Source organism: Scyliorhinus torazame, chromosome 18 (assembly GCF_047496885.1).
Source record: "Scyliorhinus torazame isolate Kashiwa2021f chromosome 18, sScyTor2.1, whole genome shotgun sequence".
Lineage (NCBI taxonomy): Eukaryota > Metazoa > Chordata > Chondrichthyes > Carcharhiniformes > Scyliorhinidae > Scyliorhinus > Scyliorhinus torazame.
Window position 1 is genome coordinate 85,796,145 of NC_092724.1, and position 22,142 is coordinate 85,818,286.

Consider the following 22,142-nt stretch of genomic DNA (forward strand, 5'->3'; position numbering starts at 1 on the left):
CCATACTCATGTGTGAGGAACTTGACTATAAGTTTCTGCTCGGCGATTCTGCGTTGTCGTAAGGCTAACCGGCCTATAATTTCCTGGATTATCCCTGTTGCCCTTCTTAAACAATGGAACAACATTGGCTACTCTCCAGTCCTTTGGAACTTCACCTGTAGCCAATGAGGATACAAAGATTACTGTCAAGGCCCCAGCAATTTCCTCCCTTGCCTCCCTCAGTATTTTCGAGTAGATCTCATCAGGCCCTGGGGATTTACCTACTTTGAATGCTTTTTAAGATGCCCAACACCTCTTCTTTATTAATATCAACATGATTTAGAACATCTACACACTCTACCCTATACTCCTCATCCACCGAGTCCTTCTCTTTGGTGAATACTGAGGCAAAATATTCATTTAGTATCTCTCCCATTTCCTCTGGTTCCATACATAGAGTCCCTCCAATATCCTTGAATAGGCCAACCTTTTCTCTGGCTACCCTCTTGCTCTTTACATATGAATAAAACGCCATAGGATTTTCCTTGATCCTGTTTGCCAACGACATTTCATGACCCCTTTTAGCCTTCCTAACTCCTACCTTAAGTTCCTGCCTACTTTCTTTCTATTCTTCAAGAGCTTCATCAGTCCTAAGCCCTTTAGACCTTACAAATGCTTCCTTTTTCTTTTTGACAAGGTTCATAATATACCTCTTATCCAGGGTTCCCGATAATTGCCACCCTTATCTTTCGTCCTCACAGGTACATGCCGGTCCTGAATTCTAATCAACTGACTCCCACATGCCGGATCTTGACTTTTCCTCAAACAGCCTCGCCCAGTCAACACTCTCCAGATCCTGCCTAATGCTGTTGTAATTAGCCTTCCCCCAGTCTAACACCTTCACCTGAGGACCACCCTTGTCTTTAACCATAAGCAGGTTAAAACTTACAGAATTATGATCAATGTTCCTGAAATGATCGCCCACTGAAACGTCGATCACCTGGCCGGGGTCATTTCCCAGCACCAGGTCTAATATGGCCCCTTCCCGAGTTGGGCTGTTTACATATTGTCTCAAGAAACCCTCCTGGACGCTCCTTAGAAATTCTGCTCCATCCGTGCCTCTAGCAATATGTCCCAGTCAATATAGGGAAAGTTAAAATCACCCACCACAACAACCCTATTGTTTATGCATCTCTCCAAGATATGTCTGCATATCTGCTGCTCTATCTCCCGCTGTCTGTTAGGTCTGTAGCAAACCCCCAACATTGTGACAGCACCCTTCCTATTCCTGAGCTCTACCCATATTGCCTTGCTGACTGAACCCTCCAAGATGTCCACCCTCAGTACAGCTGTAATATTCTCCTTAACCAATAATGCAACTCTCCCACCCCTTTTGCATCCCCCTCTATCCTGCCTGAAGCATCTAAATCCTGGAACGTTTGGTTGCCAATCCTGTCCCTCTTTCAACCAAGTTTCTGTAATAGCAACAACATCATAATTCCACGTACTAATCCAAGCTCTAAATTCATCTGTCTTACCTGAAATACTCCTCGCATTGAAACGAATGCACTTCAGCCCACCAGCCCACTGCGTTGAACAACCACACACTGCCTGCTCTTCCTTGTCCAGATTGAAATACCTTTCCCGGACTGGGTGACCTTTCCCAGAATAGGTTATCTTTCCCACACTGGGTGACCTTGTCCAGACTGGATGACCTTGTCCAGACTGGGTGACCTTTCCCGACTGGGTGACCTTTCCCAGAATAGGTGATCTTTCCCACACTGGGTGACCTTGTCCAGACTGGGTGACTTTTGCCAGAGTGGGTGACCTTTCTCAGACTAGGTGACCTTTCCCAGACTGGGTGATCTTGTCCAGACTGGGTGACCTTTCCCGGACTGGGTAGCCTGAAGTCTGATTTTTCCTCCCGATACATGGGCCGGGATTCCCATCTGCGTGATTCCCCGTTATGCTGGTGCCCGGGGGTTTCCCGACGGCGTCGGGCTGCCCCACAATGGGAAACCCCATTGACTGGCTGGCGTAACGGAGAATCCCGCCGGCCGGTTGGTGCAGAAATGTGGCGCGGCAGGACGGAGAATCTCGCCCATGACCTAAGATTAGGTGCTCACTGTGGAGATCTGCGATCTTTGTCCTATTCTTGGGGATTGATCCTGTGATCCCTTGTCCTACTCTCAATATTTGACTCCAACCCTTTGTGCTACCAACAGGATTTATTCTGAACTCGTGCTGATAAGGGGCTGTAAACACACAAAGTGAGTGACAATGAATTGAAGGTGATTTTACACTCTGCCTAATTTACTGTGTCGTTCACTCAAACAAACAACAAAGAACAAAGAAATGTACAGCACAGGAACAGGCCCTTCGGCCCTCCAAGCCCGTGCCGACCATACTGCCCGACTAAACTACAATCTTCTACACTTCCTGGGTCCGTATCCTTCTATTCCCATCCTATTCATATATTTGTCAAGATGCCCCTTAAATGTCCCTATCGTCCCTGCCTCCACTACCTCCTCCGGTAGTGAGTTCCAGGCACCCACTACCCTCTGCGTAAAAAACTTGCCTCGTACATCTACTCTAAACTTTGCCCCTCTCACCTTAAACCTATGCCCCCTAGTAATTGACCCCTCTACCCTGGGGAAAAGCCTCTGACTATCCACTCTGTCTATGCCCCTCATAATTTTGTATACCTCTATCAGGTCGCCCCTCAACCTCCTTCGTTCCAGTGAGAACAAACCGAGTTTATTCAATCGCTCCTCATAGCTTATGCCCTCCATACCAGGCAACATTCTGGTAAATCTCTTCTGCACCCTCTCTAAAGCCTCCACATCCTTCTGGTAGTGTGGCGACCAGAATTGAACACTATACTCCAAGTGTGGCCTAACTAAGGTTCTATACAGCTGCAACATGACTTGCCAATTCTTATACTCAATGCCCCGGCCAATGAAGGCAAGCATGCCGTATGCCTTCTTGACTACCTTCTCCACCTGTGTAGCCCCTTTCAGTGATCTGTGGACCTGTACTCCTAGATCTCTTTGACTTTCAATACTCTTGAGGGTTCTACCATTCACTGTATATTCCCTACCTGCATTAGCCCTTCCAAAATGCATTACCTCACATTTGTCCAGGTTAAACTCCATCTGCCATCTCTCCGCCCAAGTCTCCAGACAATCTAAATCCTGCTGTATCCTCAGACAGTCCTCATCGCTATCCGCAATTCCACCAACCTTTGTGTCGTCTGCAAACTTACTAATCAGACCAGTTACATTTTCCTCCAAATCATTTATATATACTACAAAGAGCAAAGGTCCCAGCACTGATCCCTGTGGAACACCACTGGTCACAGCCCTCCAATTAGAAAAGCATCCCTCCATTGCTACCCTCTGCCTTCTATGGCCTAGCCAGTTCTGTATCCACCTTGCCAGTTCATCCCTGATCCCGTGTGACTTCACCTTTTGTACTAGTCTACCATGAGGGACCTTGTCAAAGGCCTTACTGAAGTCCATATAGACAACATCTACTGCCCTACCTGCATCAATCATCTTAGTGACCTCCTCGAAAAACTCTATCAAGTTAGTGAGACACACCTCCCCTTCACAAAACCGTGCTGCCTCTCACTAATACGTCCATTTGCTTCCAAATGGGAGTAGATCCTGTCTCGAAGAATTCTCTCCAGTAATTTCCCTACCACTGAAGTAAGGCTCACCGGCCTGTAGTTCCCGGGATTATCCCTGCCACCCTTCTTAAACAGAGGAACAACATTGGCTATTCTCCAGTCCTCCGGGACATCCCCTGAAGACAGCGAGGATCCAAAGATTTCTGTCAAGGCCTCAGCAATTTCCTCTCCAGCCTCCTTCAGTATTCTGGGGTAGATCCCATCCGGCCCTGGGGACTTATCTACCTTAATATTTTTTAAGACACCCAACACCTCGTCTTTTTGGATCACAATGTGACCCAGGCTATCTACACCCCCTTCTCCAGACTCAACATCTACCAATTCCTTCTCTTTGGTGAATACTGATGCAAAGTATTCATTTAGTACCTCGCCCATTTCCTCTGGCTCCACACATAGATTCCCTTGCCTATCCTTCAGTGGGCCAACCCTTTCCCTGGCTACCCTCTTGCTTTTTATGTAAGTGTAAAAAGCCTTGGGATTTTCCTTAACCCTATTTGCCAATGACTTTTCATGACCCCTTCTAGCCCTCCTGACTCCCTGCTTAAGTTCCTTCCTACTTTCCTTATATGCCACACAGGCTTCGTCTGTTCCCAGCCTTTTAGCCCTGACAAATGCCTCCTTTTTCTTTTTGACGAGGCCTACAATATCATTCGTCATCCAAGGTTCCCGAAAATTGCCGTATTTGTCTTTCTTCCTCACAGGAACATGCCTGTCCTGTATTCCTATCAACTGACACTTGAAAGCCTCCCACATGTCAGATGTTGATTTGCCCTCAAACATCCGCCCCCAATCTATGCTCTTCAGTTCCCGCCTAATATTGTTATAATTAGCCTTCCCCCAATTTAGCACATTCATCCTCGGACCACTCTTATCCTTGTCCACCAGTACTTTAAAACTTACTGAATTGTGGTCACTGTTACCGAAATGCTCCCCTACTGAAACATCTACCACCTGGCCGGGCTCATTCCCCAATACCAGGTCCAGTACCGCCTCTTCCCTAGTTGGACTGTTTACATATTGTTTTAAGAAGCCCTCCTGGATGCTCCTTACAAACTCTGCCCCGTCTAAGCCCCTGGCACTAAGTGAGTCCCAGTCAATATTGGGGAAGTTGAAGTCTCCCATCACCACAACCCTGTTGTTTTTACTCTTTTCCAAAATCTGTCTACCTATCTGCTCCTCTATCTCCCGCTGGCTGTTGGGAGGCCTGTAGTATACCCCCAACATTGTGACTGCACCCTTCTTATTCCTGATCTCTACCCATATAGCCTCACTGCCCTCTGAGGTGTCCACTCGACTGCCAAAGACTCTGAATTTACATTGATAAAAGTGTTGCACGCATCATATAGAAATGCTCACTGAAGTCAATCTTGCTTCGGTCTGGGAATGGTTAAAGGAGTCAATTTTTCCCAGGTTTGGGAATTTTTTAAGTAGTCAATCATCCCCAGGTTTGGGAATGTTTTAAGGAGTCAATCTTTTCTAGGTTTGGGAATGTTTACAGGTGCCAATCTTTCTCAGGTTTGTGGATCATTCACGGCGGAGATAGGTACACATCAGCATGTGAAGCTGCATCACGCCTACACCAATGTCATTGGATTGGGTGACTCGAGCATCTGGAAGGCCCCCCTCTTCCCACGTTATATCTATTTGTTCATCCTGCCTTTGGCAATGCCAGTCATAACACCGATCGTGGCAATAGGTAAGAGACGGGTGAATGTCATGGCTACTGTGTATAGAAATGACCAGTTGTGGTTTTTCACCGGGGCTGTTGATGATTCATTTTGTTGACTACTTGAGGGATCTTACTGGCTTTGCAAGAGGGAATCTCAGAGCAGGGCCTGCTTTTAGGGAGAGACTTTCCTCACCAGTTTCACTGCTTAAAATATTCCTATTCCAATTAGCATTGCTCTCTGTCTGCTTCCTTATCAGGACCCCTTGTGAAAGAAGGACCATTATTTTAAGAGGGAACCCTGTTGTCATGTTCCGGTTTAAAAAGCTCTTCTTCAAGGTGTTCAGAGCGAAGGCCCCTTTTTAAAAAGAATTCCACCAGCTGGTAGGGGCCTGTGCGAGGACTCAATGTATCATGCAGAGTGACACTCAGTGGGATTCTCCGTTTGGGAGACTAGGTGATGACGCCGAGACTGAATCGCGAGTGTTCTACGTGGACGAAAGCGGTGCCAGTCCCAGAGCGATTCAGGTCCTGTTAATGTCCTAGCACCGGCGCCATGTAGAACTCACACAATTCCAATGCATGTCAACCCTCATCCCAGACACGTTGATGGCACTGGTTGCGCTGGAGCATGCCCATTCCTTTCATCGGTCGGCTGGGACAGAGGGTACCTAGGGGTGTGGCCTGGGGGGGGGGGGGGGTGGGGGGGGGGGTACCTGTGGTGTTAAGTTCACAGTGTGCAGTAGGCGGCATGCGCAACCAGATAGCTGTCTTGGAGACTATGGCAATGGTGGTCTTTGCCCGTCCACCCTGACCCCACGGCTCACCTCCTGGCCGCCCCCTTCTACTCCCCCCGGCCCTCACAGAAGACCCTTGCCAGAGGCACAACTGTCAGCACACTATACCACTTTTCATACCCACTCTCTATCCATCAGCAACCATGACGCCTGTGTCCCGATTTGAAATACCACAAGTGAACCACGTCATCGGAAATTCCTCCTGGCAGAGGCAGGGCATCGTGGAAGGCCCGGATAATGCTGGGTCAGGCCTGTTTATGCTATGCTAAAGGGGCTTACTGTACCATTTGCATCCCCACGCTGGCATGCACTGCAGAACACAATCACGCCCCTGTCGAGGGCCCGAGAAATGGCATTCCGTTGGCCCCAACCTCGATTTTTGGCTGGCACCAAATTCTCCGCGCGATCGTATGTCACAATTCCGGAGTGTTGCTGTACGGAGAATCCCGTCCACTATGGGTCTAAGATTTAAAAGATTATGAAAAGCAAGGAAAGCTGAGGAAAATGACAATATCTATAATCCTGGGAATGAGCCCATCAGACAAGGAGACTGGGATGTCTGAAGGCTCCATTTTATTTTACTTATATTTTATTTATATACAACTTACATGGATGTGCAATAAGAGTGTGTCTTGCCAATGATGCTGATAGTCCAAGAGCGACTAAAAAAAAGTTACTGATTCAGCTTGCTATTGTGTGAACTCATGTTTTACAGTAAATTTAGATTGTGGTTTAGCCAGATTGATAGTCTGTGAAGGGATGCCGATCAGAGTGATCAGGAATGTATAATAAACCATTCCTACATCTACCCATTTCTTGTCTGTAGGAGGTCCCAAAGGGCCATGGTCCCTATTGTAATCTGAGCCAAGGTCACGGCAGGATGAATACTGAAGTGTGATGATCTTGGGAGGTGAGGTCCTACCTGTGGATCCAGCCCTACAACAAACAGCCTGAACTTTAACATTGATTTTAACATGGTGAGGACAGGCAAAGACATAGAGGCATAAATATAGGAGGAGACCATTTGGCCCATCGAGTGTATGCCAGCTCTCTGCAGCGCAACCCAGCCAGTCCCATACCCCACTCCATTGCTACAGTCCTGCAGCTCTATTTCTATCAGAGTGCTCTTCCAATTTCCTCTTTAAATCATTCATCATCCACATTTCCACCACCCCAATGGGCAGTGTGCTCCAGGACATGGTGTGTATAGCATGGTGGGGATGGGCTAGGGAGGTGGGGTGTGGTTAGTTTAGTTGGCTAGATGCCTACAGTGTAGATTGATGCCAACACCGCAGATTACATCCCTGTACTGGCAGAGTACTTGCTGGGTGCTGCCTCCTTGCCCTACCCCAGGGCTTGATGTGGAATGGTGTCTCTCAAACCATAATCCATTTGCCCATGACCTCTCACAGGCTGTGGCTAATGCTGGCTGGGCGTAGCACAGAGAAATCAGACTCTTGGAGGGACATGGAAGAAAAGACTGTTGAGGTCCAAAAATGTGCAGATTAGAACATAGAAAAATACAGCACAGAACAGGCCCTTCGGTCCACGATGTTGTGCCGAACCTTTGTCCCAGATTAATCATAGGGTATCATTGAATTTACAGTGCAGAAGAAGGCCATTCGGCCCATTGAGTCTGCACCGGCTCTTGGAAAGAGCACCCTACCCAAAGTCAACACCTCCACCCAACACTAAGGGCAATTTTGGACACTAAGGGCAATTTATCATGGCCAATCCACCTAACCTGCACATCTTTGGGCTGTGGGAGGAAACCGGAGCACCCGGAGGAAACCCACGCACACACGGGGAGGATGTGTAGACTCCGCACAGACAGTGACCCAAGCCGGAATCGAACCTGGGACCCTGGAGCTGTGAAGCAATAGTGCTATCCACAATGCTACCGTGCTGCCCTTAAGAACAAATAAATCTACACTATATAATTTTACCGTAATCCATGTACCTATCCAATAGCTGCTTGAAGGTCCCTAATGTTTCTGACTCAACTACTTCCACAGGCAGTGCATTCCATGCCCCCACTACTCTCTGGGTAAAGAACCTACCTCTGACACCCCCCCCCCTATATCTGCCACCATTCACCGTAAATTTATGTCCCCTTGTAATGGTTTGTTCCACCCGGGGAAAAAGTCTCTGACTGTCTATCTATTCCCCTGATCATCTTATAAACCTCTATCAAGTCGCCCTCATCCTTCTCCGTTCTAATGAGAAAAGGCCTAGCACCCTCAACCTTTCCTCGTAAGACCTACTCTCCATTCCAGGCAACATCCTGGTAAATCTCCTTTGCATCTTTTCCAAAGCTTCCACATCCTTCCTAAAATGAGGCGACCAGAACTGTACACAGTACTCCAAATGTGGCCTCACCAAGGTTTTGTACAGCTGCATCATCACCTCACGGCTCTTAAATTCAATCCCTCTGTTAATGATCGCTAGCACACCATAGGCCTTCTTCACAGCTCTATCCACTTGAGTGGCAACTTTCAAAGATGTATGAACATAGACCCCAAGATCTCTCTGCTCCTCCACATTGCCAAGAACTCTACCGTTAACCCTGTATTCCGCATTCATATTTGTCCTTCCAAAATGGACAACCTCACACTTTTCAGGGTAAAACTCCATCTGCCACTTCTCAGCCCAGCTCTGCATCCTATCTATGTCTCTTTGCAGCCGACAACAGCCCTCCTCACTATCCACAACTCCACCAATCTTCGTATCGTCTGCAAATTTACTGACCCACCCTTCAACTCCCTCATCCAAGTCATTAATGAAAATCACAAACAGCAGAGGACCCAGAACTGATCCCTGCGGTACGCCACTGGTAACTGGGATCCAGGCTGAATATTTGCCATCCACCACCACTCTCTGACTTCTATCGATTAGCCAGTTCGTTATCCAATTGGCCAAATTTCCCACTATCAAATGCCTCCTTACTTTCTGCAGAAGCCTACCATGGGGAACCTTATCAAATGCCTTACTAAAATCCATGTATACTACATCCACTGCTTTACCTTCATCCACATGCTTGGTCACCTCCTCAAAGAATTCAATAAGACTTGGAAGGCAAGACCTACCCCTCACAAATCTGTGCTGACTATCCCTAATCAAGCAGTGTCTTTCCAGATGCCCAGAAATCCTATCCTTCAGTACCTTTCCATGACTTTGCCTACCACCGAAGTAAGACTCACTGGCCTGTAATTCCCAGGGTTATCCCTATTCCCTTTTTTGAACTGGGGCACGACATTCGCCACTCTCCAATCCCCTGGTACCACCCCTGTTGACAGTGAGGACAAAAAGATCATTGCCAACGGCTCTGCAATTTCATCTCTTGCTTCCCATAGAATCCTTGGATATATCCCGTCAGGCCCGGGGGACTTGTCTATCCTCAAGTTTTTCAAAATGCCCAACACATCTTTCTTCCGAACAAGTATTTCCTTAGATAGGGTGGATGTAGGGAAGTTGTTGCCATTAGCAGGGGAGACTAGGACCCGGGGGCACAGCCTTAGAATAAAAGGGAGTCACTTTAGAACAGAGATGAGGAGAAATTTCTTCAGCCAGAGAGTGGTGGGTCTGTGGAATTCATTGCCACAGAGGGCGGTGGAGGCCAGGACGTTGAGTGTCTTTAAGACAGAAGTTGATAAATTCTTGATTTCTCGAGGAATGGAGAGAGAGCGGGTAAATGGAGTTGAAATCAGCCATGATTGAATGGTGGAGTGGACTCGATGGGCCGAATGGCCTTACTTCCTCTCCTATGTCTTATGGTCTTATTTCCTCGAGCTCACCAGTCTGTTTCACACTGTCCTCTCCAACAATATGGCCCCTCTCATTTGTAAATACAGAAGAAAAGTACTCGTTCAAGACCTCTCCTATCTCTTCAGACTCAAGACACAATCTCCCGCTACTGTCCTTGATCGGACCTACCCTCGCTCTAGTCATTCTCATATTTCTCACATATGTGTAAAAGGCCTTGGGGTTTTCCTTGATCCTCCCGCCAAAGATTGTTCATGCCCTCTCTTAGCTCTCCTAATCCCTTTCTTCAGTTCCCTCATGGCTATCTTGTATCCCTCCAACGCCCTGTCTGAACCTTGTTTCTTCAGCCTTACATAAGTCTCCTTTTTCCTCTTAACAAGACATTCAACCTCTCTTGTCAACCATGGTTCCCTCACTCGACCATCTCTTCCCTGCCTGACAGGGACATACATATCAAGGACACGTAGTACCTGTTCCTTGAACAAGTTCCACATTTCACTTGTATCCTTCCCTGACAGCCTATGTTCCCAACTTATGCACTTCAATTCTTGTCTGACAACATCGTATTTACCCTTCCCCCAATTGTAAACCTTGCCCTGTTGCACGCACCTATCCCTCTCCATTACTAAACTGAAAGTCACAGAATTGTGGTCACTATCTCCAAAATGCTCCCCCACTAACAAATCTATCACTTGCCCTGGTTCATTACCAAGTACTAAATCCAATATTGCTCCTCTGGTCGGACAATCTACATACTGTGTTAGAAAAGCTTCCTGGACACACTGCACAAATACCACCGCATCCAAACTATTTGATCTAAAGAGTTTCCACTCAATGTTTGGGAAGTTAAAGTCACCCATGACTACTACCCTGTGACTTCTGCACCTTTCCAAAATCTGTTTCCCAATCTATTCCTCCACATCTCTGCTACTATTGGGGGGCCTATAGAAAACTCCTAACAATGTGACTGCCCCTTTCCTATTTCTGACTTCAACCCATACTACCTCAGTAGGCTGATACTCCTCGAACTGCCTTTCTGCAGCTGTTATACTATCTCTAATTAACAATGCCACCCGCCCCCCCCCCCCCCCCCCCCCCCCCCACCACCTCTTTTACCACCCTCCCTAATCTTATTGAAACATCTATAACCAGGGACCTCCAACAACCATTTCTGCCCCTCTTCTATCCAAGTTTCCGTGATGGCCACCACATCGTAGTCCCAAGTACCGATCCATGCCTTAAGTTCACCCACCTTATTCCTGATGCTTCTTGCGTTGAAGTATACACACTTCAACCCATCTCCGTGCCTGCAAGTACTCTCCTTTGTCAGTGTTCCCTTCCCCACTGCCTCATTACATGCTTTGGCGTCCTGAATATCGGCTACCTTAGTTGCTGGACTACAAATCCGGTTCCCATTCCCCTGCCAAATTAGTTTAAACCCTCCCGAAGAGTACTAGAAAACCTCCCTCCCAGGATATTGGTGCCCCTCTGGTTCAGATGCAACCCGTCCTGCTTGTACAGGTCCCACCTTCCCCAGAATGCGCTCCAATTATCCAAATACCTGAAGCCCTCCCTCCTACACCATTTCTGCAGCCACGTGTTCAGCTGCACTCTCTCCCTATTCCTAGCCTCGCTATCACGTGGCACCGGCAACAAACCAGAGATGACAACTCTGTCTGTCCTGGCTTTTAACTTCCAGCCTAACTCCCTAAACTCGTTTATTACCTCCACACCCCTTTTCGTACCTACGTCGTTGGTACCAATGTGCACCACGACTTCTGGCTGCTCCCCCTCCCCCTTAAGGATCCTGAAGACACGATCCGAGACATCCCTGGCCCTGGCACCCGGGAGGCAACATACCTTCCGGGAGTCTCGCTCGCGACCACAGAATCTCCTCTCTATTCACTTCACCATTGAATCTCCTACTACTATTGCTTTTCTATTCTCCCCCCTTAGATGGATAAAAAATGTCACCAAGTGTCCAAAGATTGGTGGGGATGGGTGGGGGAGCGGGCCGAGGTAGAATGCTCTTTCAGAGGGTTACTGCAGACTCGATGGACAGAATGGTCCTTTTCTGCACTGTACAAACTCTATGATTCTATGAGGTACTGGGCACAATGATATTGACAGACTGGATAGGGAGAGGGATTAGTGAAGGATTATTATCAGCTTCTTATATCCTGCCCATGGGAGACAGCTATGTTGAGAGAAGCTCCAAATGGAAGAAGTATTCAGGTGTTCAATGGATTGTCAGTGTTACAATGAGCTGAGTGTTGTGGAAGGAGTTTAAAAGATAAATCTGACTTTGCAGAAGCGGAGTCAGAGAGTGGATGGTTTTGAGTTACAAAGAGAGGCTGGATAGACTCGGGCTTTTTTCCCTGGAGGGTAGGAGGCTTAGGGGTGATCTTATGGAGGTCTATAAAATAATGAGGGGCATAGGTAAGGTAGATAGTCAACATCTTCTCCCAAAGGTAGGGCAGTCTTAAACTAGAGGGCATAGGTTTAAGGTGAGAGGGGAGAGATACAAAAGGGTCCAGAGGGATAATTTCTTCACACAGAGGGTGGTGAGTGTCTGGAATGGGCTGCCAGAGCGCAGTAGTAGAGGCAGGTACAATTTTGTCTTTTAAAAAGCATTTAGAAGGTTTCCGGTTGCGGCGATGACCAGCTAAGCCGCACGTTTCGGCGGCTCCAGCTTAAACGGACCTTCGGGCGCTTTTAAGAGCCCCAACGGGAAATTCTTTGGTGACGAAACCCGGTGTGGGGTGAGGCAACAGGGATTTCCCCCCCCAGTGGAAAAGAAAAATATCGGTGGCGGCGGCCAGATCTCGGAGAATCCTCGAGGACAGGGGCAGAAGGAAAAAAGGAGCAAGATGGCGGCGGAGGGAGCCCAGGCGACATGGGGAGCGGACCAGGACGAATTTTTGCGACGGTGTGTGGAGCTGCTTAAGAAAGAGGTGCTGGCCCCGATGCTACAGGCAATCGAGGGGCTTAAAGAGACACAAAAGGCCCAGGAGATAGAGCTCCGTGTGGTGGAGCAGAAGGTAACTGACAACGAGGATGAGATCCTGGGCCTGGCGGTCAAAATGCAGACGCACGAGGCGCTCCATCAGAAGTGCATCCAAAGGATTGAAGTCCTGGAAAACAGATCACGGAGAAAGAACCTCCGGATCCTGGGTCTCCCCGAGGGAGTGGAAGGAGCTGACGGCGGGGCTTACGTGAGCACGATGCTACGCTCGCTAATGGGAGCTGAGGCCCCCTCGGGCCCCTTGGAAGTGGAAGGGGCCCACCGGGTCCCTGCGAGGAGACCAAAGGCTGGAGAACCACCTAGGGCGATGATCGTGCGATTTCACCGCTTCAATGACAGAGAGGTGGTTCTGAGATGGGCCAAGAAGGTACGGAGTGGCAGATGGGAGACTGCGGTGATTCGAGTGTATCAGGAGTGCGGAGGTGGCGAGAAGGAGGGCGAGTTTCAATAGAGCCAAGGAGGTGCTGCATAAAAAGAAAGTGAAGTTCGGGATGTTGCAGCCGGCGCGATTGTGGGTCACGCACCATATTTTGAAACGTCGGAAGAAGCATGGACCTTCATTCAAAATGAGAAACTGGACCAGAACTGAGGGACTGATGTTGGAGGGGAAACAAAAATGCTGATGTATAGAGGTGTAAATTGGGGAGGGGGGGCCACTGAGAAATGCGGGCGCCGGTGGGGGGGAAGAAGAGACACAGGCGGGGGACGGGGAATGGGAGCGGGGGTGGTAGGGGGAGCTGCGCCACGAGGGGCGGGACGGCTCTAGAGAACACGGGGCTTACTGTTCTTGTTCCCGCGCCAGAGACATGATGGCGGGAAGATAGGCGCAAGGAGGATGGGAGTTCCTCACACGGGGGGGGGGGGGGGGGGGGGGGGGGGGGGGGGGGGGTCAAGGAGAGAGCGGGAGAAGCCGGGGTCAGTTGAAGTCAGCTGACTTTTGGAAGCAATATGGGGGAGTAACCATGCTAGATGGGGATCTAGCTGGGGGAGGGGGGGACAACTGGGTTGCTGCTGCGGAGATCGAAAGGGAGCTGGTAAGAGAAAAGGTGGTCGAGGCGGGAATGCGCCGCCTGGGGGACGGGTGGGTGCGCGGAACCGGGACGTGGGACTGGCCCAGAGAGGGTGATGGCTAGTCGACAGGGGAGGGGGGCGGGCAGCCCCCCAGTCCGGCTGATCACGTGGAACGTGAGAGGCCTAAATGGGGCGATTAAGAGGGCCCGAGTGTTCGTGCACTTAAAGGGGCTGAAGGCAGACGTGGCCATGCTTCAGGAGACGCATCTGAAGGTGGCGGATCAGGTTAGGTGAAGGAAAGGATGGGTGGGACAGGTGTTCCACTCAGGGCTGGACGCAAAGAATAGAGGGGTGGCCATATTGGTGGGGAAACGGGTGTCGTTCGAGGAAGGAACATCGTAGCGGACAGCGGGGGGCAGGTATGTGATGGTGAGTGGCAGACTGCAGGGAATGGAGGTCGTGCTGGTCAACGTGTATACCCCGAACTGGGATGATGCGGGATTTATGAAGCAGATGCTGGGATGCATCCCGGACCTGGAGGTAGGAAACCTGGTAATGGGGGGGGGGACTTCAACACCGTGCTAGACCCAGGGTTAGATAGATCTAGATCCAGGACCGGAAGAAGGCCGGCAGCGGCCAAGGTGCTTAGGGGGTTTATGGACCAAATGGGGGGAGTGGATCCGTGGAGATTTGTTAGGCCGATGGCCAAAGAGTTCTCCTTTTTCTCCCATGTCCATAAGGTATACTCCCGGATAGATTTCTTCATTTTGGGAAGGTCACTGATTTCGAGGGTGGAAGGAATGGAGTACTCGGCCATAGCCGTTTCAGACCATGCCCCACACTGGGTGGATCTGGAACTAGGAGAGGAGAGGGAGCAGCGTCCACCCTGGCGACTGGATGTGGGATTATTGGCAGATGAGGGAGTCTGTGGAAGAGTGCGGGGATGTATCGAAAGGTACCTGGAGGCCAACGATGATGGGGAGGTCCGAGTGGGGGTAGTATGGGAAGCGCTGAAGGCGGTGGTCAGAGGAGAGCTGATCTCCATCAGGGCTCACAAGGGGAAAACAGAGGCCAAAGAAAGGGAAAGATTACTGGGGGAGATTTTGAGTGTGGATAAAAAATATGCGGAGGCCCCGGATGAAGGACTATACAGGGAGAGGCGATGACTCCAGACGGAGTTCGACCTGCTGACCACATGGAGGGCAGAGGCACAGTGGAGGAAGGCACAGGGGATGAGATATGAATATGGTGAAAAGGTGAGTCGCCTGTTGGCCCACCAGCTTCGTAAGAGGACAGCGGCGAGGGAAATAGGGGGAGTTAGGGATGAAACGGGAACCACGGTGCGGAGAGCAGGGAAGGTAAATGAGGTGTTCAAGACCTTTTATGAGAGGTTATATAGGTCCCAACACCGGAGGGAAAAGAGGGGATGCAGCAGTTTCTGGACCAACTAAGGTTCCCGAGGGTGGAGGAGCAGGAAGTGGCAGGCCTGGGGGCGCCAATTGGGGTGGACGAGGTGACCAAAGGGCTGGGGAACATGCAGGCAGGGAAGGCCCCGGGACCTGACGGGTTCCCGGTGGGATTTTATAGGAATTATGTGGACTTGTTGGCCCCGCTGCTGGTAAGGACCTTTAACGAGGCCAGAGAAGGGGGGACCCTACCCCCGACAATGTCGGAGGCGGCGATATCACTAATCCTGAAGCGAGATAAAGACCCGCTGCAATGCGGGTCTTATAGGCCTATCTCACTGCTAAATGTGGACGCCAAGTTGCTGGCAAAAGTGCTGACAATGTGGATAGAGGATTGTGTCCCGGGGGTGGTGCACGAAGATCAGACAGGGTTCGTAAAGGGGAGACAATTGAATGTCAACGTGCGACGGCTATTGGGGGTGATAATGATGCCCCAGCAGAGGGGGAGGCAGAGATAGTGGCGGCAATGGATGCAGAGAAGGCATTTGACAGGGTAGAGTGGGAGTATCTATGGGAGGTGCTGAGGAGGTTCGGGTTCGGGGAGGGGTTTGTCAGCTGGGTTAAAATCCTCTATGGAGCCCCAACGGCAAGTGTGGTCACAGGTCGGCAAAGGTCGGAGTATTTTCGACTACACAGGGGAACAAGACAGGGATGCCCACTGTCCCCATTACTGTTCGCGCTGGCAATTGAACCACTGGCCATAGCGCTGAGAGACTCCAGGAAATGGAGAGGGGTGGTTAGAGGGGGAGAGGAACACCGAGTGTCACTCTACGCGGATGACCACCTGCTGTATGTGGTGGATCCAGTGGGGGGGATGATAGAGGTTATGCAGATATTGAGGGAGTTTGGAGATTTCTCGGGATATAGGCTTAACATGGGAAAGAGTGAGCTTTTCGTGATACACCCTGGGGACCAGAGTAGAGGGATAGATGGCCTACCGCTAAGGAGAGTGGAAAGAAACTTCCGATACCTGGGGATTCAGATAGCCAGGAGCTGGGGAACCTTACACAGACTCAATCTGACTCGGCTGGTGGAGCAAATGGAAGAGGATTTCAAAAGGAGGGACATGCAGCCGCTGTCACTGGCGGGCAGAGTGCAGGCAATTAAGATGATGGTCCTCCTGAGGTTCCTATTTGTGTTTCAATGTCTCCCTATATTGATCACTAAGGCCTTTTTCAAAAAAATAGATAGGAGTATCATGAGCTTTGTGTGGGCAGGGAAGGCCCCGAGGGTAAGGAGGGGGTTCCTGCAACGTAGCAGAGACAGAGGGGGACTGGCGTTGCCGAATTTTGGAAGGGCTAATGCAGGTAGGGAATATACAGTGAATGGTAGAACCCTCAAGAGTATTGAAAGTCAAAGAGATCTAGGAGTACAGGTCCACAGGTCACTGAAAGGGGCAACACAGGTGGAGAAGGTAGTCAAGAAGGCATTCGGCATGCTTGCCTTCATTGGCCGGGGCATTGAGTATAAGAATTGGCAAGTCATGTTGCAGCTGTATAGAACCTTAGTTAGGCCACACTTGGAGTATAGTGTTCAATTCTGGTCGCCACACTACCAGAAGGATGTGGAGGCTTTAGAGAGGGTTCAGAAGAGATTTACCAGAATGTTGCCTGGTATGGAGGGCATTAGCTATGAGGAGAGGTTGAATAAACTCGGTTTGTTCTCACTGGAACGAAGGAGGTTGAGGGGCGACCTGATAGAGGTATACAAAATTATGAGGGGCATAGACAGAGTGGATAGTCAGAGGCTTTTCCCCAGGGTAGAGGGGTCAATTACTAGGGGGCATAGGTTTAAGGTGAGAGGGGCAAGGTTTAGAGTAGATGTACGAGGCAAGTTTTTTACGCAGAGGGTAGTGGGTGCCTGGAACTCACTACCGGATGAGGTAGTGGAAGCAGGGACGATAGGGACATTTAAGGGGCATCTTGACAAATATATGAATAGGATGGGAATGGAAGGATACGGACCCAGGAAGTGTAGAAGATTGTAGTTTAGTCGGGCAGTATGGTCGGCACGGGCTTGGAGGGCCGAAGGGCCTGTTCCAGTGCTGTACATTTCTTTGTTCTTTGTTCTTTGTTTGAATTTGGGCGACTACTACTGGGCCGCCAACGTGGCGATGATCCGTAAGTGGATGATAGAGGGAGAGGGGGCGGCGTGGAAAAGGCTGGAGATGGCGTCCTGCAAAGGAACGAGTTTAAAAGCGCTGGTGACGGCGCCACTACCGCTCTCCCCGAAAAGGTTTACCACAAACCCAGTGGTGGCGGCAACATTAAATATCTGGGGGCAATGGAGGCGACAGAGGGGTGTGTTGGGAGCCTCGGTGTGGTCCCCGATCAGGAACAACCATAGGTTTGCCCCAGGGAGGTTGGACGGAGGGTTCCAGAGCTGGCACCGGGCAGGAATTAGGAGAGTGGGAGACTTATTTATAGATGGGACGTTTGTGAGTTTGGGAGCGCTTGAGGAAAAGTATGAGCTGCCCCCAGGGAATATCTTTAGGTATATGCAAGTGAGAGCGTTCACGAAACAACTGGTGAGGGAATTTCCGCTGCTCCCGACACAAGGGACCCAGGACAGGGTGCTTTCGGGGGTGTGGGTCGGGGAGGGCAAAGTGTCCGAGATATACCGGGAGATGAGAGAAGAGGGGGAGGAGCTGGTGGACGAACTGAAGGGAAAATGGGAAGAAGAGCTCGGGGAGGAGATTGAGGAGGGTTTGTGGGCTGATACCCTAAGTCGGGTAAATTCCTCTTCCTCATGTGCCAGGCTTAGCCTGGTCCAATTTAAGATGCTGCATAGAGCACACATAACGGGAGCGAGGTTGAGCAGGTTCTTCGGAGTGGAGAACAAGTGTGGGAGGTGCGGGGGAAGCCCGGCGAACCACACACATATGTTTTGGGGGGGGGGGGGGGGGAAGGGAAGGGGGGGGGGAATTGTTTGTGTTCTGGATGGGGTGAGGGGGCGGGGGGGGCACTATTTCGTGTTCTTTTGTTAGTTCACTATTTTATTTTAACAATGTTATCTATCAGTTATCATGTTACCGTTTTTGTTGATTTGTAAGGGGAAAAATTGTTTTTGAAAACTTTAATAAAATATATAATTTTTAAAAAAGCATTTAGACAGTTATATGGGTAAGATGGGTATAGAGTTATATGGGCCAAATGTGGGAAAGTGGGATTACCTTAGTGGTAAAATCTGGGCGGCATGGACAAGTTTGGCCAAAGGGCCTGTTTCCATTATGTAAACCTCTCAGACTCCATCGCTGTGATTGGAGCAGCCACAATGTGGGTATTGTTATGATTCCCCCCAGGAATGGTCACGCAAGGTTGTTGATCCGGGCGGGACCCCTCAATTTGTCAGCGTCCAACCGAGCTACCCCTCAAATTGTTATAAACCCGGGTGAGAAGGGATGAACTGGCTCCCTGTCTTCATTGAGCACCTTCTGGTCATCACAACAAGATTTCATTGAGAAAGGATCCCTTTTTGTGGACACCTTTCTCTAGACCCAATAGTTATGTTTTAAAAGAAGCCAACTTAACCAGGCTTTCTTTAATTAAAGATGGAGTGAGCTTACTAGTTGCTAAATGCAAGAAAATGGTAAAACACCTGCATACGCATTCACACAGGGAGAATTGAGTTCTAAGTAAGTAAATATTTTAAAAAAGGAATACAAAACAGTTCTTGATTCGTGAGGAGGAGATGATTGAGCGTTGCAGCCATTGCGATCTGAGATTCCAGTGCAGTTGACTACAGCAGGCATATGGTTGGATTTGTGATTCTAGTGTTCTGTAGTTTGGAGGCAAAGCTTCACATTTTTCTTTCCAACTGCGGTCCTTTTTGACTTTGCTGACTTCCACAGTCAGAGAGAGAGAGAGAGAGAGATATTCCTGAAAAGTGGTTGTTTGCAGGAGTACTGTGAATATGCCTGCTGCATTTTACTTCTGTGTCAAAACTTTCAGCACTAGTCCTCACAGAACACACAGACCTACAGAAATCTGGGGCAGGTTTCAGATGCCTTGAACCCATTCTTTGGAGGCGGGATTCTCCATTATAGGGGCAGAGTGTTGACGCCATTGTAAATGCCGGAGCGTTTTACGACGGCGTTAGCGGGCCGCTAGGAGCAGCGATTCTTCAGCCCACAAGGGGCCAGCGCGGGCACCGCGAGAAGCACAGGTGGAACAACCCCAGAGCGGCGTCGGATACAAGTTGCGCGAGCGGCGCTCACTGCCGACGCTCGCAAGATGGCCACCACCTGCCGTACTGCCCCGAGATTTAGGGACCACGATCTCGACACGCTCCTGGAAGTGGGGGAGGAGAGGAGGGCGGTCCTGTGCCCCGGACCGGGCCGCCACAACACGCGCATCACCGTCCGGCGTATGTGGAGGGAGGTGGGCGAGGCCGTCAGTGCCGTGGGGCACACCCCACGGACTGGTGAACAGTGCCACAACCTAACAAGGGCAGCCAGGGTGAGTACACAGCAAGGTGCCCCTGGCACCACCCCCACCACCCCACACACACTGTGAACCGCCCCTGCCCCCAGGAGGATGGCACAAACCCCTCCCTGACCCACATGGGCTGCATCCACCTATGCCAGCTGCATTGGCCGGGTGTCCCGTGCTCCTATGCCATCATATACACAACAGCTGCGCTGCATGCGTCGGACCGCCTAACACTGATGTTTGTTCCCCCCCCCCGCGCAGGATAAAAGCACCCACAACCAAAAGGAGCAGGAAAAAACCGGAGGGATCCACCGTACTGCACCCCCTCACTGTCCATGAGCAGGCGGACCCGAGGATCGGGAGGCTGCCGGTTGCCAGGTCGGAGGCGCACCAGCAAGTGAGACTCCCCTGCCTGACTCCACCCCGTCACCCCAGCCCCCCACTCCACCCCCTCACCGAGCCCCCACTCCACCCCCTCACCGAGCCCCAACTCCACCCCCTCACCGAGCCCCAACTCCACCCCCTCACCCCAACCTGCCTGCCTAACGATACACACTGTTTTGTGTCTTACACGATGAGCCGCCGGTCATCCCGGGCCGTCTGGCGTGCCACGCCCATGGCCAGTGCCAGATCTAGCGGCCCCCAGAGATGCAGGCCACGGCGGGGAGGGTAGCCATCACAGAAGCCCTGCAACCGACACCGAGACCCAGGACACAGACTACCAGGACACTGACATACAGAGGACGGACACACAGAGGACGGACACACAGAGGACGGACACACAGAAGACGGACACACAGAGGACGGACACACAGAGGACGGACACACAGAGGACGGACACACAGAGGACGGACACACAGAGGACGGACACACAGAGGACGGACACACAGAGGACGGACACACAGAGGACCGACACACAGAGGACGGACACACAGAGGACGGACACACAGAGGACGGACACACAGAGGACGGACACACAGAGGACGGACACACAGAGGATGGACACACAGAGGACGGACATACAGAGGACGGACACACAGAGGACGGACACACAGAGGACGGGCACACAGAGGACGGACACACAGAGGACGGACACACAGAGGACGGACATACAGAGGACGGACACACAGAGGACGGACACACAGAGGACGGGCACACAGAGGACGGGCACACAGAGGACGGACACACAGAGGACGGACACACAGAGGACGGACACACAGAGGACGGGCACACAGAGGACGGACACACAGAGGACGGACACACAGAGGACGGACACACAGAGGACGGAAACACAGAGGACGGACACACAGAGGATGGACACACAGAGGACGGACACACAGAAGAGGGACACACAGAGGACGGACACACAGAGGACGGAAACACAAGGGACGGACACACAGAGGACGGACACACAGGGGATGGACACACAGGGGACGAAAACACAGAGGACGGGAACACAGGGGATGGACACACAGTGGACGAAAACACAGAGGACGGAAACACAGAGGACGGAAACACAGAGGACGGAAACACAGAGGACGGAAACACAGAGGACGGACACACAGAGGACGGACACACAAGGACAGACCGGACACTAACACACAGAGGACGGACACACAGAGGACGGACACACAGGGGATGGACACACAGGGGACGGACACACAGAGGACGGACACAAAGGGGACTGGAACACAGGGGATGGACACACAGGGGACGAAAACACAGAGGACGGAAAAACAGAGGACGGAAATACAGAGGACGGAAACACAGAGGACGGAAACACAGAGGACGGAAACACAGAGGACGGACACACAGAGGACGGACACACAGAGGACGACACACAGAGGACAGACACACAGAGGACGGACGAACAAGGACAGAACGGACACTGACACACAGAGGACGGACACACAGAGGACGGACACACAGAGGACGGACACACAGAGGACGGACACACAGAGGACGGGCACACAGAGGACGGACACACAGAGGACGGACACACAGAGGACGGACACACAGAGGACGGACACACAGAGGACGGACACACAGAGGACGGACACACAGAGGACGGACACACAGAGGACAGGCACACAGAGGACGGACACACAGAGGACGGACACACAGAGGACGGACACACAGAGGACGGACACACAGAGGACGGACACACAGAGGACGGAAACACAGAGGACGGACACACAGAGGACGGACACACAGAGGACGGACACACAGAAGAGGGACACACAGAGGACGGACACACAGAGGACGGAAACACAAGGGACGGACACACAGAGGACGGACACACAGGGGATGGACAC

General features: G+C 50.9%; 1 protein-coding gene across 1 annotated transcript in view; it reads left to right on the forward strand.

Annotated features, from left to right (window-relative positions):
• The window catches only part of fads6 (fatty acid desaturase 6), a 1,169,976-nt gene that overhangs the window by 75,523 nt on the left and 1,072,311 nt on the right, over positions 1–22,142 (forward strand). Inside the window, exon 3 of the mRNA XM_072482983.1 lies at positions 5,186–5,366. Coding sequence (XP_072339084.1) covers positions 5,186–5,366 — 181 coding nt within the window. The remainder of the gene's footprint in view (positions 1–5,185; positions 5,367–22,142) is intronic.